Raw genomic sequence first — 15362 nt, forward strand, 5'->3', positions numbered from 1 at the left:
GTGCTCTAGAGATCTCAAGCCACTACTACTGAAGCCTGTGTGCCTAGAGCCCCATGCTCCACAACAAGAGAAGCCACCAGAACAAGAAGCCCACACATCGCAACTAAAGAGCAGCCCCTGCTCTGAACAACTAGAGAAAAACCCTCACACAGAAGAAGATCCAACACAGTCAAAGATAAAAAAATAAGTAAATATTTTTTTAAATGCAATAAGTATTCCTGTAATAACTATATTAAAAAGTTACCAAGTACTCTTTTTTTTTTAATAATTAAAATTTACATATTTATTTTTGGCTGTGCTTTGTCTTTGCCATGGTGCATGGGCTCTTTGTTGCTGAGCCTGGGCTTTCTCTAGTTGCAGGGACCAGGAACTTCTTTTGTTGCAGAGCACGGGCTCTAGAGTGCACTAACTTCAGTAGCTGCAGTGCGAGGGTCTAGCTGCGCTCCAGCAGGTGGGATTTTAGTTCTGGACCCACAGATCAGACCACAGATCAAATCCATAGCCCCTACATTGTCAGGCAGATTCCAATCACTGCGCCACCAGGTAAGTCCCTCACGTACTCTTGTTTAATCAACTTTTAAAATACAGATCAGGAAGCTTAAAGACTCTCCTCTGGATCATAACATTGGCTGTTGAATAGTCAGAGGGAAAAATCTAGTTTCTTTGAAAGATTTACTTAATTATATGAAAATGCATCTACACGTATTACAAATTTTCACCAAAGAAGAGTTTAACATAATTTTCTTAGAGATAATTAAACAAGAATGTAAAAAAGTTTTTTGAGAACTATAAAGTCACTTATAAATGCTAATTATTATTATTATTATAAAAGGATAACAAATTCTTAAAAAGTAGGATTTAAACTAGGCAAAACTATCAAAATGATAAGGACTCTATATCACTTTTCTTGAACATATTAGATCAAAATACATAAAATTGCTGACACTCATTTTTTTAACCAATTAAAAAATATAATTTAACCTCATATTATACTGATGAAACTCAGCTCTTACCTTTTAAAGCCCAGCTAAGGCAAATACACAAATTACATCTGATACTGCTATAAAATTAAACCCTTTCTAACAAAGAAAAGAGTAGTATTTCTAAAGTGATTTTTTAAAAATTTGAGAAATCCTACCATTTTCCCATTTAAATATTTAATTTCTTGCTTTAGAAAATGGACTGAGCTTTAATATTTAAGTTTTGAAATGAATAGATATGCTGAAAAGAATAAACAAAGCAAGCTTGAAATTATCCTTAAAGGCCTACTTGCAAGGTTGGCCCCTGGCATCTAGGAACCTGGATCTTAAGTAGGTTCCCACCAATCTGACAAGAGTGGCTCTCTGTGCCTGAACTGTGAGAAAATACAATTTATACTGAACACTTGCTTTCTTCCTAAGGGTCTGGTATTTTGATAACTGATAGGCAAAAGGGTGCCTATGTAACTACCTCCCACAAAAAAACTTTGGACTCTGAGTCTCTACTAAGCTTCCCTGGTAGACAATGTTTCACACTCGTCACAACTCACTGGGGTAATTAAGTATGTCTTCTGTGACTCCACTGGGGAAGGGTCCTGAAAGCTCATGCCTGGTTTACTCTGGACTTCAACCCATGCTTCTTTTCCCTTTGCTGATTTTATTCTGTATTTCAACGCAATAAATCTCAGTCATGAATATGATGACTGTAGATTGAGTCCTCTGAATAATTGTAGAGAATCATCAAACCTGAGAGGAATGTTGGAGACCCCCAACATAATAAGAAAAGACATTTTGTAGATTCTTTGGATAATGTTATTATTGACTATCTCAGGATACTGATTATTTACCACTACCTAAGCACTTCCCTCAAAACTGATGTTTGGCTTATTGCCTGAAAATCATTCAAGAAACTTACAGGCTTCATCACTAGTGATTCTGATTCAGTAGGTCTCAACTTCTACAAGAAAATAATCACATTTCCCAAGGAAACCAGATAATTTATTTATTGTACAATGATTTCCCAAATATACTATTCAGCTTTACCCTGTACAAAAGAACATTATTTACTTATTGATGGATACAAACCTTTTTACAAAAGATGACTTAATTTTTTATGACCAGTTTTCAAAGATCTGCTGTAATAGGCACTTTTCAAAGTGACAAATTAGCATTTTCCTTGTCTCTTTCTCACTCATTCTCATTTATCACTGAGGAGCATTATGCTCATAGATTTTAATGTTTTCATATTGTTATAATCAGCTGAAGCCATTATTTTTTTTGATGCTCACATGTTACCAAATATGGACAGCTGAGTGCCTTCAATGGGTTGCAATGTCTTTTGACATGTTCCCAGTATTTCTGGAGAACTTTCATTGGAATTATTTGCACATTTAACTCTGTTCTTAGAATTTTTATTATAAAAACATTCTTAACTTTTTATATGGTCAAATACATCTAAATTTTCTTTTACCATGTCTAGATTTCTATTATTAGCCAAGCCATTTTCTTCTGTCTCTACCAAGACTGCACAGTCTCCAGCTTTTCTTAGGTTTTCATAGCAATTCATCTAGAACTTATGTTTCTATAATAAAAGACAGAAGTCCAATTTTATTTTCTCCAGATGAATATCTAGTTGTACCACTATCACTGATTAACTACTTCATCCCTTTCCCAAAGATTGTGCTGTCATCTCTGTCATACTTTAAATTCTTAACCTGTTGCACTGAACCACTGGTATATTTCTAAACTAATTCCATAGGTCTTTAATTATTCAGATGAATAGTTTAATCCTTTTATGAAGCTTAGGGTAAAATTAGTTAAGATTCCACACAGAAAGTAAATAACTGTGGCTACTGCACCTAATGCAACGTAGGACAGTCTTTGTTCTAATTTTTAACATGGTATCACAATAGCAGCCAATGAGCAATTCACTCCAGATTATTCAAAAAGTTTTTAGAATATTTCTCTTAAATCAGAAAGAGCAGAAAATTTTCCAAATCAGTAAGTATACAGGTAGTAACAAAAATGTTATACTTGGCATAAATACAAACACATTTTGTACCTAAAATACAATGTATTCTACTTTTAGGAAGAACAAAAGGAATCATACCTGAGCATTTGAATCAGTGAGTGTCTCAGTTCCAGTAAGTGATAATTTGTTTTGACACTTGATTTAAAAAGTAAAGAAAAACAAATCACACACTATATACCATAGACAATTTCTTTCCTCTATCCTTTTATACCAATGTAATATTCCCCTAAAACAATATACAAATATCTTATGTATGAGAACAGTCTTTAAAATCCTTACCTCCTAAGCAAGAGGATCAAGAAAGAAGCCAAACAGGTTCCAACATGAACAGAACAGAAGTACAAGTAGACTCTCAACTCAACACAAAATGAAAAAATGAGCATAAGAAAAACAAAAATTAATAAGTAGGGTGAATTAGAAAGTAGATAATGGAAAAATGGGAAATAATAGAACAAGGGGGAAAGCACTACAGAAAGATAACAAAAGAGGTAAGAAGACAGTTAAAATCACATGAAAATAAAATCATCAGGAGACACTGCTACTATGCTATTGAAAAAAGAATTCACAATTGTTAATAATGATTATATCTAAGTAAAAATATGGGCAACTTAAATTTTAATTGTGCTTATTTCTAGTTGCAATACTTTTCCATAAAATTTTTTTGTTATTTTTCAAATTCAAAATTCTATATTCAAAATATTTAAAAAGCAACATGAAGTATCTTAAAAATTCCGTAATCACAGAGTACCAAGGATATATGTTTAAAAAATAATTTTTTAAAAAGAAAGAAAAAAAACCCCATTAACCTGCCTTAATGTAAAATTTTACTGGGAATAAGATGTAAAAAAATGCCTATGGCCTGTATCATATATTACACTATTTTGGGTAAAACAAATTTTTACCAGCATACTATAGTGCATCAGAGTGATTCTATCTCATTAACTCATAAAATGTACATATAATTCAATCATTTTTTCTAAATTAATCATATTTTCACTCAAACCCCATTAAGTATAAAGTGTTCTTACCCTTTACATTCCCTATCTTGGAAAATAAAACCACTAACCATTCAATGGCCCAAGCTAGGAACCTAAAACCATCTGTAATTTCCCATCACCATTTCACAACAATTAACCTCCAGGTCCTCTTAGTCCAATCTTCTTAGTATCTCTTGAATCCATTCTTCTTTTTGCAATGACAAGACTCTGGCTTTAATACTTCTTACAGGACTACTACTAGAGCTTCCTGAATATTCCTTCTTTCTGTAGTCTCACTTTTCTACATTTCGTCTTCTTTAAAACCACCAGAGTTATTTCCTCAAACAAGGTATCTCATAATGCCACTTCATGTTTATAATCCTTTAATAGTTCTCCATAATATTCATTCAACAAAATCCTTCATATGCTTGCCCCTAATTACCTCTCCAGTCTCACTCTACAAATGCTTCTTCTCCTAATTTAAATGTTATACTATTCTACTTAAAGTTCTCTAAATTTTCCCAACATTTATCTATTTTGTTCTTTCTACTTTGTATACCTCTCCCACTTTCACAGGCTAACTCCTACTTATCCTGTTGAAATGAATTCAGTATTATTTCCTCTTTAAGAAAGCTATCTTTGATACCTTCAGGCTAGGCTTAGTACTCCTCTTAAGTATAGTCTTTAAACTTTACCACCATATTATAATTTGTGATTGTCTGCATTAGATGATAATCTCCTTGAGGGAAGGGATTGCCATAATTTTTTCTCTTTCTACAGCTCACCTAGTATAAAATTTCTAAAATGAATGCTTATAAGTCTAAGAAATATGTAAGTATTTATCATATAATATAACGGCTTTCAGGCTTCCCTGGTGGCTCAGCAGTAAAGAATCCTCCTGCCAATACAGAAGATGCAGGAGATGCAGGTTCGATCCTTGGGTCATGAAGATCCCCTGGAGGAGGGCATGGCAACCCACTCCAGTATTCTTGCCTGGAAAATCTCATGGACAGAGGAGTCTGGCAGGTCCACAGGGTCACATATGGCTACAGTCCATAGGGTCACAAAGAGTCGGACACAACTGCACACATGCGTAATTGCTTTCAGAAACCAGTGTAATTCTTTCTTAAGTCTATTACTGAAATGGAACTCAATCTTACAGTAATTAATTAACATATCACTTTTATGTCTTGATACTCACTTCTTCCATATCTTTCCACATTTCTTCACATTTTTTAATAAGTTCTTCTTCAGCATCGGCAACATCTTCCACATCTGTGGTACTATCTGGATCTAGATCTTGCTGATTCATTGACATGTGCCTTATGATTTTTGTTAACCTTGTAAGTAAAACTAAAGTAAAAAATATTCATTTAACAATATTCATTGAATACCCACTACCTGCCAGATCCTCACCTAGAAGCTCAAGATGTAACAGTGAAGAAAACAGGCAAATATTCCCCCAACCAAGGGGCTTACATTTCACTTGAGGAAAACAATACAAACTCAAAAGATTAAAACAAATATAAATAAATATAAACTATAAATAAAATAAAAGATTAACTATACATATGTGTTATATATCGAATAGTTTAAAGTACTATGAAGAAAAGGAAGACAAGGAAGAAACATAGGGAGTGCTCAGACAGGGGCAACATGATTTTTCACAAGGTGGTCATATAAGGTCAATGAGACAACTTACCAAAAATACAAAAGAGAAGGAAGTAAGACACATGGATATTTAGGAGAAGAGGCTCCAGGCAGAGGGAACTGTAAGTACAAAGGCCTTGGGGAAGTAACATGACTGCTGTGTCCTAAAGCAGTCAAGAAGCCACTGTGATTAGAGGAGAGTAAGGCAGAGAAAACAAGATGAGGTCAGAGAGATAATAGGGATGAGATCATGTGGGCTTTACAGGTCATTTTAAGGACATAGGCTGAAATGAGAAACGATCAGAGTTTTGAAAAGAGGAACAACATGATTTGAATTATATTTTAACACTGTAACTCTGGGTAACTACAGCTGGTAAGGAGAGAAGTAGGAAACCAGTTAAAATGCTACTGAAACGATCCAAGGAAGATAGGGACCAGGACAATATTGAGATGGTACAAAATGTCCAATTCTAAATATATTTCCAAGACAGAGCCAAAAGGATTTCCTAACAGTCTGTTTATAGAGTGTCAAAGAAAAAGATGAATCAATTATTATTTTAAAAGTTTGGGCCTAAGCAATTGGAAAGACGGAGTTGCCAGTTACCAAGATGGGGAAGATGATCAAAGAAACAGATTTAGCAAGACATGAGATAATGCTGATTAAGAATCCAGTTTAGGATTTGCTAAATTGAAGGTGTCTCTTAGTGGGGCTACTATTCAGGCAATTGGATATAGATGTTTGCAGTTCATGGGAAAGTTCTGATTTAGAATTTGAGAGTCAACCCCATACAGATATTTAAAGCCATGAGGCTAGGTGAGACCAAAAAACCAAAGAGTGTACAGATAGAAATCAAAAAAGTTCCAGACCTGGAGAGATTGAAGAGGTGAGAAAATCACCTAAATGCGTCTGAGAAGGAGTGACCCATAAAGCAAAAGGAAAAACAAGAGTACGATATTCTGAAATCCAAGATAAGTATTTAAGGAAGGAGTGATGAACTATCAAATACTAATAATAGGTCAAATAAGATAAAAATAGAGAATTGACCATTTACTTGGCAATACGGATAGGGGATTGCATTTTCCAAAAATAGCAATATTTCAGGCTGTCACTCCTCAACTAGAGGCTCTGCTCTCCCCTTGAATTTGAGTATGACTTCCTGACTACTTTTATGAATAGAATACAATAACATCTGACCCTCTCAAAATACTCATGCTTGGAACCCAGCCACCATACTGTAAGCCCAAACTAGCACAAAAGACATGACCACTTGGAAAAGCCCACACAGAAAGAAATTGAGATTCCCAGCTAAAAGCTCACATCAACCGTCAGACGTGCATGTGAACACATTCTCTGATGATTCAGAAAATTTGAGTCTTCTAGACAAGAACCCAGACACTGTGGAGCAGAGACAAGGTGTCCCTGCTATGTCCTGTCTTGAGTTCCTGATGCAGGAATCACTGTGCATAATAAATGGTTGTTTTACATCTCTAGTTGTTACTGAATACAACTCCCTGTACATGACACACAGCGAGGCCAACTAATACCAACATGTCCGAGTATGAAGCAGAACAAGGTTTATTGCAGGGCCATGCAAGGAGACAGGTGGCTCAGTCTTTAAAAAACCTCGAACTCCCTGATAGCTTTTATAGGAAAGGTGAGGGAGGAGCTTGGTTAGCTGTTGATACTTTGAGTCAGGTCCTTTGTTCTTGAGGTGAGGTCACAGGTTGATGGTCCTATAAACAGCCACCAAAACAAATGTTATTCTCTGTTCTGACAAGAGAGGGAAAGGTCCCAAAGCTCAACTTTTGCCCCCCAAGGTCCAGGCCCTGGCTAAGAGTCGGGGGGGGAGGGGGTCTCTACATGGGCAATTTCCCTTGCCTGGGAGCAGCTGTCCAGCACTCAGCCCGGGCCTGGGCCTGGCTAAAGAGACAGCTCTCAGCTGGTAGGGCCCTCAGGGCCAGGTTCCCAGACTTTGCCCAGCCATTATCACTGAGGGAGCAAGGTGCCCAAGACCCAGCCTGCCCTCAGGCCACCCAAATTAGGGCCAGGTCCCATAGACTGTGACCCATGGATACTGCCATGGCCATTAGATCACAGAGGTGGGGATAGGGGAGAAGTTTCCTGCTGCTTCAAGGTGAGGGCTCTAGATCTCTACAGGACACAGCCCTTAGCCTGTACTCTGACCCCTCAGCTCACCCACCGGCCTGAAGCCGGAGGGCCTGGAGAAGCTGGAGAGAAGCCGGAGAGAAGCCCGAGAGCCACTTCACTGCACTTTCTGCTGTGAAGACCACTGAAAGCCTGACCAGTATTGAAGCACAACTTCTAATCGCCGTGCTAATGGCCACGCCCTAACAGTTGTGCACCTGCCCAGCCTTTATTACATAAGTTTTGGAATAATGTGTTACACAATTTCATTGAAGTAAATAACAAAAATGGAGGTCATTGTTAACCTTCCTAAAAGTAGCTTCAGGAGAATCATGGAAGTGAAAGCCTGACTGAAGTAGATTCAAGAGACAGAAGGCAAAGAATTGAACATATCCAGTATATAAAGCACTTTTAAGAATTTTTTCTCTAAAGGGAAGAAATGAGGTCCAGCTGCAGTAAGATACAAGGTCAAGAAAGTTATCGTTTTTTTTAAAGATAGGATGAAATACAGCATCTTCATATGACACAGTAAGAGAAGCAAACATTGCTAATGCAGAAGAGAAAGGAGAGGAAAAAGAAGAATTAGATCTAATACACAAGTAGGGGGATTGGCTTAAGACAGATGTACATGCAGTTCATCCATTTAAATGGAAAGGTAGGCAGAATATTAGGGGCACAGATACAGGCAGATGAATAAATATGTTAGTAGGAGCTTATGTAAGTTCTATCTGGATTGCTCCTCTTTCATTAGTGAAGTAGTAACTAAAGTCATCAGCTATGAAAGAAGATGGGGAAAATGCAGTGGAGATTTAAGAAAGGGAAAAAAATGTATAAAATACATATATAAAAGAGTGGAAGAGGGTGAAACAGTAGGATAACTGGGTGACATTAAAGCCCACTTGAGGTTAGCAGTCATGAATTTAAAGTGAAAGTAGAACATGTTTGTGTGTTTTCCTCTATAGTGTAGCAGCACAGGTAAAGACAGAGACAAAATGAAAGAATGACAAAGTCTAAATAAGCATGACCAGAGGAGTGAGTAGCTAAGATAAGGTGGAGAATATAATCACTGGAGGCAAGGAGGTCAAGAAAAAGGCCAGGTTATTTGGAAGATCATCTATATGGGTATTAAAATCAACAAGAATTATGACAGAATTATAAGAGAGGGTGACAGAGTCAGGAGCTAAAAATCTTCACGGAATGAAGGAGCATGATATAATCCTGCTAGATAACTGCTGCAAGGAAAAATGATTGGTGGTAGAGTCTGATGGCATAAATTCGATGCTGGGTAATTTTAAGTAGGTGGTCAGAGTAATAAAAAACAATGAGGATATCTATCTCACAATACCAAATGCAAACCAGAATAACCCACCCCCCAAAATAGTTCTATTCATATGGAACTTAAATTTTATAATGTTTAATCTATTGTTTATCAACAGAGAGTTTTTAAAGATATGGAAAGTTATGTCACAGATTGGAGGACTCAATATTGTAAGGATGTAAAATTCCTCCCAAGCTGATCTATTCAATATTATTTCAAAATTTCAGAAGTTTTTGTTTCTTTTTGTGGCACCTGACAAACTAATTCTAAAATTTATATGGAAGTACAGATGGCCAAAACAGTCAAGATCCTCACAAAGATTAAGATGGGAAGAATTGCTTTACCAGTTGTCAAATTTATTTTTTAAAAATTATGCTAATTATGATAGTGTTCAGTTAGCACATAGATAGGCAACTGAACAATGGAACACAAAACAAAACCTTTCTAGAGTCACACATTTAGGGACCTATGATATATATTGCTTTTTTTTCCAGATATATTTTGGCCCATACACACTTTCCTCATTCTTTTTAACAAATGCATAATTTTTGTGAGGAAAAATGAGCACAGATATATGCCTCAATCTTTATAGTACTCCTCCATCCCTCAAAAAATCCAAACCATAAAGAACAGGGAGAAAACATTTTTTTAGATCTTAGACTAGAAAAGGCCTTTCTAGACAAAACTAAGTAAAATCACTATATAAAATTTTTAGAATTCTGAGTAGACAAAGACATCATTAAAAAGTTAAAAGTTAAAACCCAAAAACTTAATAAAGAAACTTGTAATATACTTGGCATCCAAGACCTAATTTCTTAATGAATAATGAATGCTGACAAATTAATAGAAAAAAAATCATAAAAGAAAAAATTTTAAAAATGACCACTACAAAAATCAGGATATTAATTACTTTTGGATGGTGAGAGAAAGGAGGTAAAAGGAGATGGGGGGCTGTGATTGAGATGAACCAAATGGAGAGACTTCTGAAATGATTATCAACATTTCATTTCTTGATCTGCATGGTGATAAAGGTATTCATCTTATAATAATTTATAAATATTATATTTATTTTGTGTGAGGTTTTTGTATCTGTATTTATTTTGCAATAAGAAGGCAAACAATAAAAGCATTCAAATAGAAATGAGTAAAGAACACAAATGAGGAATTAAAAAAAAAAGAATTACATTTTAAATATAGAAAAATGCATTACCCTTACCCATGTCATAAAAATGCAAATTAAAATTATTTTTTCATTCAGACTAACAATAATGAAAAATTAATTAAAAAAAACAATATTGTCAAGAGTGTAGAACAAAAGGCATGCATTGTCTGAAGACCAATCCCTTTGCAGAATAATTAGCAATATCCATCAAAACTTTAAATGTATTTATCTTTTGAATCAGAAATTCTACTCCCAGGAATAATCCTACAGATAGGATTTGTGTAAGTCTACATGGGTATGCTTTCTGCGACATTATCAATAAAAACATTCATGAGAGTGAACTCTCCAATTAGACTGTCTCGCTTCAAAATTTACAAGTCGTATGATCTTGAGCAAGTCACTTACATGGCCGATGCTTCAGTTTCCTTATCTGTAAAATGAAGATAGTATTACTTACTCTATAGGATTGTTATGACAATTAACAGAGTTAATATATGCAAAGCTCTTAGAAATGTGCCTGGCATATAAAGAATTATATCAGTATTGGCTATTAACGTTAACAATCTGAATGTTAACTGGTAGCAGGTTGGTTAAATAATTCATGCCATATCCAAATATGTTTACACTAAAAATCTTCCTTGCTACACACAAAAGATATAGTTAAGTTCACAAAGCTATCAACAGTCATTAACAATTTTAGAAAAATTTTAAGCAAAAAATCAAACATTATATGTTTTAAATATACCTTAATTTAGAAATTAAGTGCAAATTGATCCTTTCCCATCTTGCAGAATACTAACCAATAAAATACATTATCAGTGAGAAAAATTAATGCAAAATTTTGCATGCATGTATATGTATAGATATTCAACAAGTTAGCTGAATGTACAACTCAATGTAACAAATAAATAAGAATACTTAAAGATTTAAATTTTGGAGAAGGAAATGGCAATTCACTCTAGTATTCTTGCCTGAGGAATTCCATGGACCCAGGAGCCTGGCGGGCTATAGTCCATGGGTCACAAAGAGTCATACACAACTGAGTGACTAACACAAGGGTTTAAATTTATCCTTTCCCCACAACTTGTATCCTTAAATCTACCTTTCTATAAAGAGAACAAGTCCTCAGATATTTTGAAGTCCTCAGTATTACAATTTGGAGTCACTTACTGAAGAACAGTAGTGCTATATTTAGACTATGCCATACAAACTTAAAAGCTCTAAAACCCAGACTTAATATTAATTAAAGAACCTCATACTATCATTGGAAGAAGAATAATATACATGAAATAAATTAATAGGAAGTACCCATGTAATTCTAAGCTATATTTATTTATCTGACACATAATCTTAATGTGTGCCATTTGTCAGACACTGTGGTTCTAACTGTATAGGTGAAGTCTGTCCTCACGCAGTATTCAATTTCAATGAAGAGACAATGTAAATAAATGGACAACTAAATATCTGAAATTTGTTCAGGTAGTTGCAAGTGCTATAATGTGGTAAATTATACAATAAAGACTGCAAGTGCTTTCAGAATTAACTGTATCGAAGATCAGAGAAATCTACTGGGAAGAACAAATGGCTTAGTACAGTGCTCAGTACACAGTGCTAACTCCCTAGAATGACAACCATTATGAGAAACTGTAAAGATGAAGGTTAGATTTGCTATCGAGATGCTCTCTCAAGGAATTAAAAACAAGATTAGAGCAAGTATGAACATGAAAAATTTGTGAGACACAGAAGAAACTGGTGTGATTAGAGCAGAAGGCAGAGAAGAAATGAGAATTTCTAGGTAGGACATATCAAATAATGGGAGCCTTTAAAATTTTCTGTTGCTGTTGTTTAGTCATTAAGTCCTGTCCAGCTCTTTTGCAACTCCATGGACTGTAGCCCATGAGGCTCCTCTATCTGTGGGATTTCCCAGGCAAGAATACTGGAGTGGGCTGCCATGCCCTCCTCCAGGGGATCTTCTCCCACCCAGGAATCAAACCCATGTCTACTGTGACTTCTTCATTGCAGGTGGATTCTTTACTGCTGAGCTACCAGGAAAGCCCATATGGGGTCTACCACAAAGCAAAAGCAAAGAAGCAATTTATCTGGTTTGAAACAGGCAACCAGATGCCTTCTGAGTGGGCTTCTGGAGGAAGTGTTTTAGGGAGACCATTTGACAAGTTATATTTATTGGATAAAAAAGATTGAGATGGCAAATTTTATACATAGGTCAACAAAACAGAATAAAGAGCCCTGAAATAAACCCACACATATAAGGTCAATTAATTTTATGACAAATGAGCCAAGAATACATGACAGCGAGAGTCTTCTCAATAATGGTGTTGGAAAAACTGGCCAGCCACACACAAAAGAATGAAACTGGACCACTACTTTATACCATACACAAAAACTAACTCAAAATAGTTAAAAGACTTGAATGTAAGACTTAAAACTCTAAGACTCCTAGAAGAAGACATAAGTGGCGACTTCCTTGTCATTAGTCTTGGTGATGATTTTGGGAGTTTGGCAAAAAAGCAAAAATAAACAAGTAGGACTATATTAAACTATAAAGCCTCTGCACAGCAAAGGAAACCATTAACAGAATGAAAAGGCAACTCTCTGAATGGGGGAAAATATTTGCAAATCATATATCTGATATGAGGTTACTACCCGAAATACGTAAAGAACTCAGACAAGTCAATACCAAAAAGTAATGTGACTTAAAAATGAAAATGTCCCAAAGAAGACATACAGATGACCAACAGTTACATGAAAGAGTACTTAACATTATCAAGTAAATGCAAATCAAAACCACAATGAGGTACCACCTCATGCCAGTCAGAATGGCTGCTATCAAAAAGTCTACAAACAATAAATGCTGGAGAGGGTGTGGAGAAAAAGGAACCCTCTTACACTGTTGGTGGGTGGGAATGCAATCTAGTACAGCTACTATGGAGAACAGTGTGGAGATTCCTCAAAAAACTGGAAATAGAACTGCCATATGACCCAGCAATCCCACCGCTGGGTATACACACCGAGAAACCAGAATTGAAAGAGACACGTGTACCCCAGTGTTCATCGCAGCACTGTTTACAACAGCCAGGACGTGGAAGCAACCTAGACGCCCATCAGCAGACAAATGGATAAGCAAGCTGTGGTACATATACACAATGGAATATTACTCAGCCATTAAAAAGAATGCATTGAATCAGTTCTAATGAGGTGGATGAAACTGGAGCCTATTATACAGAGTGAAGTAAGTCAGAAAGAAAAACACCAATATAGTATACTAACGCATATATATGGAATTTAGAAAGATGGTAACGACGACCCTATATGCAAGACAGCAAAAGAGACACAGATGTAAGGAACAAACTTTTGGACTCTGTGGGAGAAGGCGAGAGTGGGATGATTTGAGAGGGTAGCGTTGAAACGTGTATATTATCATATGTGAAGCAGATCGCCGGTCCAGGTTAGATGCATGAGACAGGGTGCTCAGGGCTGGTGCACTCGGATGACCCTGGGGGATGGGATGGGGAGGGAAGAGGGAGGGGGGTTCTGGATGGGGAACTCATGTGCGCCTGTGGCTGATTCATGTTGATGTATGGCAAAAATCACTACAATATTGTAAAGTGATTAGCCTCCAATTAAAATAAATTAATTAATTTTTTAAAAACCCACACAATGAGATGTTAGAGTGGCAATTATGAAGCAAGTGTTGGCCAGGATGTGGAGAAAAAGAAATTCCTTGTTCACTGTTGGTGAAAACATCAATTGGTGTGGCCACTATGGGAAATATTATAAAGGTTCTTCCAAAAGGTAAAGACAGAACAACCATATGATCCAGCAATTCCACTTCTGGGTGTTTATCCAAAGAAAATGAAAACATTAATTTAAAAATATATATGCAGTCTCATGTTCGTGGCAGCATGATTTACAACAGCCAGGACAACCTAAGTGCCTATCAACTGATGAATAAAGAAAATGCAATATAATAGACAAACATACATCAGTAAATTTTATTCAGCCAAAAGAAGAATGAAGTCTCCTCACCTGCAATACCAATGAACCTTGAGAGCCTTATGCTAGGTGAAATAAGTGGGACAGAGAAAGACATACCACATGATCTCACTTATATGTGGTATCTAAAAATAATAAAAAAGACAAATTCACAGATTAAAAAAAAAAAAAAACCAGATTAGTGGTTACCAAAGATGGGCAGGGGGGCCACGCAAATGGGTGGAGAGGGTTGAAAGGTATAAACTTAGTTACAAAATAAGTAAGTCATGGGAATATAATGTATAGCATGGTGACTACAGAAAATAATACTGTATCGCATATATGAAAGTTGCTAAGAGAGTAGACTTAAAAAGTTCTCACCACGGGGGGTAAAAACCATTCTGTAACTATATACAGTAATGGGTGTTAGACTTGCTGCGGTGATCACTTCCCAATACATACAACATACAAATATTAAATCATTATACTGCACACCTGAAACTAATATATGTCAATTATATCTCAATCTTTATGGTAAATTTTGTATATATGTTTTTTACCATAGTCAAAAAGAAATTTCTTTTTAAATAAGAGAGCTTAAGTCCAGAAGTCCACTAAGAGATGGAAACCTAGACCAGAAGGTAAACGGTCCTGCCTGGGCCACTTCGGCGTGACTGGATTTCTGCCCAGTCCCTCCCTCCTCAGCCCCACAATAACAAGCGCTCATTATCTTCTTCAGACTGTGTGTGAAAGAATCAAGAAGCTCAGGAAAAAAGATATTTGTCAAACCTGAAGGGATGCCCGAAAGTTAACTAGTTCTTTCAAATTCCCGACCCCTATGTCTTTCTCTCCTAACAGGTAGGATCCTAAAGCCGGAGAAGAACGGGACTCAGGCCTGGTGGGACGACAGGTATCCAGTTTCTCGGAAGTAAGGGTCCCACCATGGGGGTCTGCAGCTCCATATACTAGGAGTTGTCAACCCCGGGAGTAAGTTTCAACCGTTAAGACGCTCTCCCGGCCAAACGCTTACCTCCTCTGCACCACAGACTTCAGGTCGCCTCAGCCTACTCTAGAACCGGCTTTGCGGCCCAGAACCCGCGCGCGCTG

At 36.4% G+C, this 15362-nt stretch overlaps 1 protein-coding gene across 22 annotated transcripts in view; it reads right to left on the reverse strand.

Moving 5' to 3' along the window:
* The window catches only part of CENPK (centromere protein K), a 58445-nt gene extending 43124 nt beyond the window's left edge, over window positions 1-15321 (reverse strand). For 8 of the 22 annotated variants that reach the window (XR_014061735.1, XR_014061736.1, XR_014061737.1 and 5 more), the window contains exons 1-4: window positions 15286-15321; window positions 10668-10692; window positions 5188-5339; window positions 3088-3144 (exon numbers count right to left, since the gene is read on the reverse strand). Coding sequence is in view for 17 of the 22 variants with exons in the window: in XM_081518333.1 (XP_081374459.1) it covers window positions 3088-3144; window positions 5188-5304 (174 nt within the window). In the remaining 5 variants the exon portion in view is untranslated. Of the gene's footprint in view, window positions 1-3087; window positions 3145-5187; window positions 5340-10667; window positions 10693-14309; window positions 14402-15044 lie in introns of all 22 variants that reach the window. The other 14 variants (XR_014061739.1, XM_081518330.1, XM_081518324.1 and 11 more) reach the window with 5 other exon arrangements.
* Between the last annotated feature and the right edge of the window lie 41 nt (window positions 15322-15362).

This window comes from Giraffa tippelskirchi, chromosome 8, assembly GCF_054371585.1.
Source record: "Giraffa tippelskirchi isolate mGirTip1 chromosome 8, T2T-mGirTip1v1.2.pri, whole genome shotgun sequence".
NCBI lineage: Eukaryota > Metazoa > Chordata > Mammalia > Artiodactyla > Giraffidae > Giraffa > Giraffa tippelskirchi.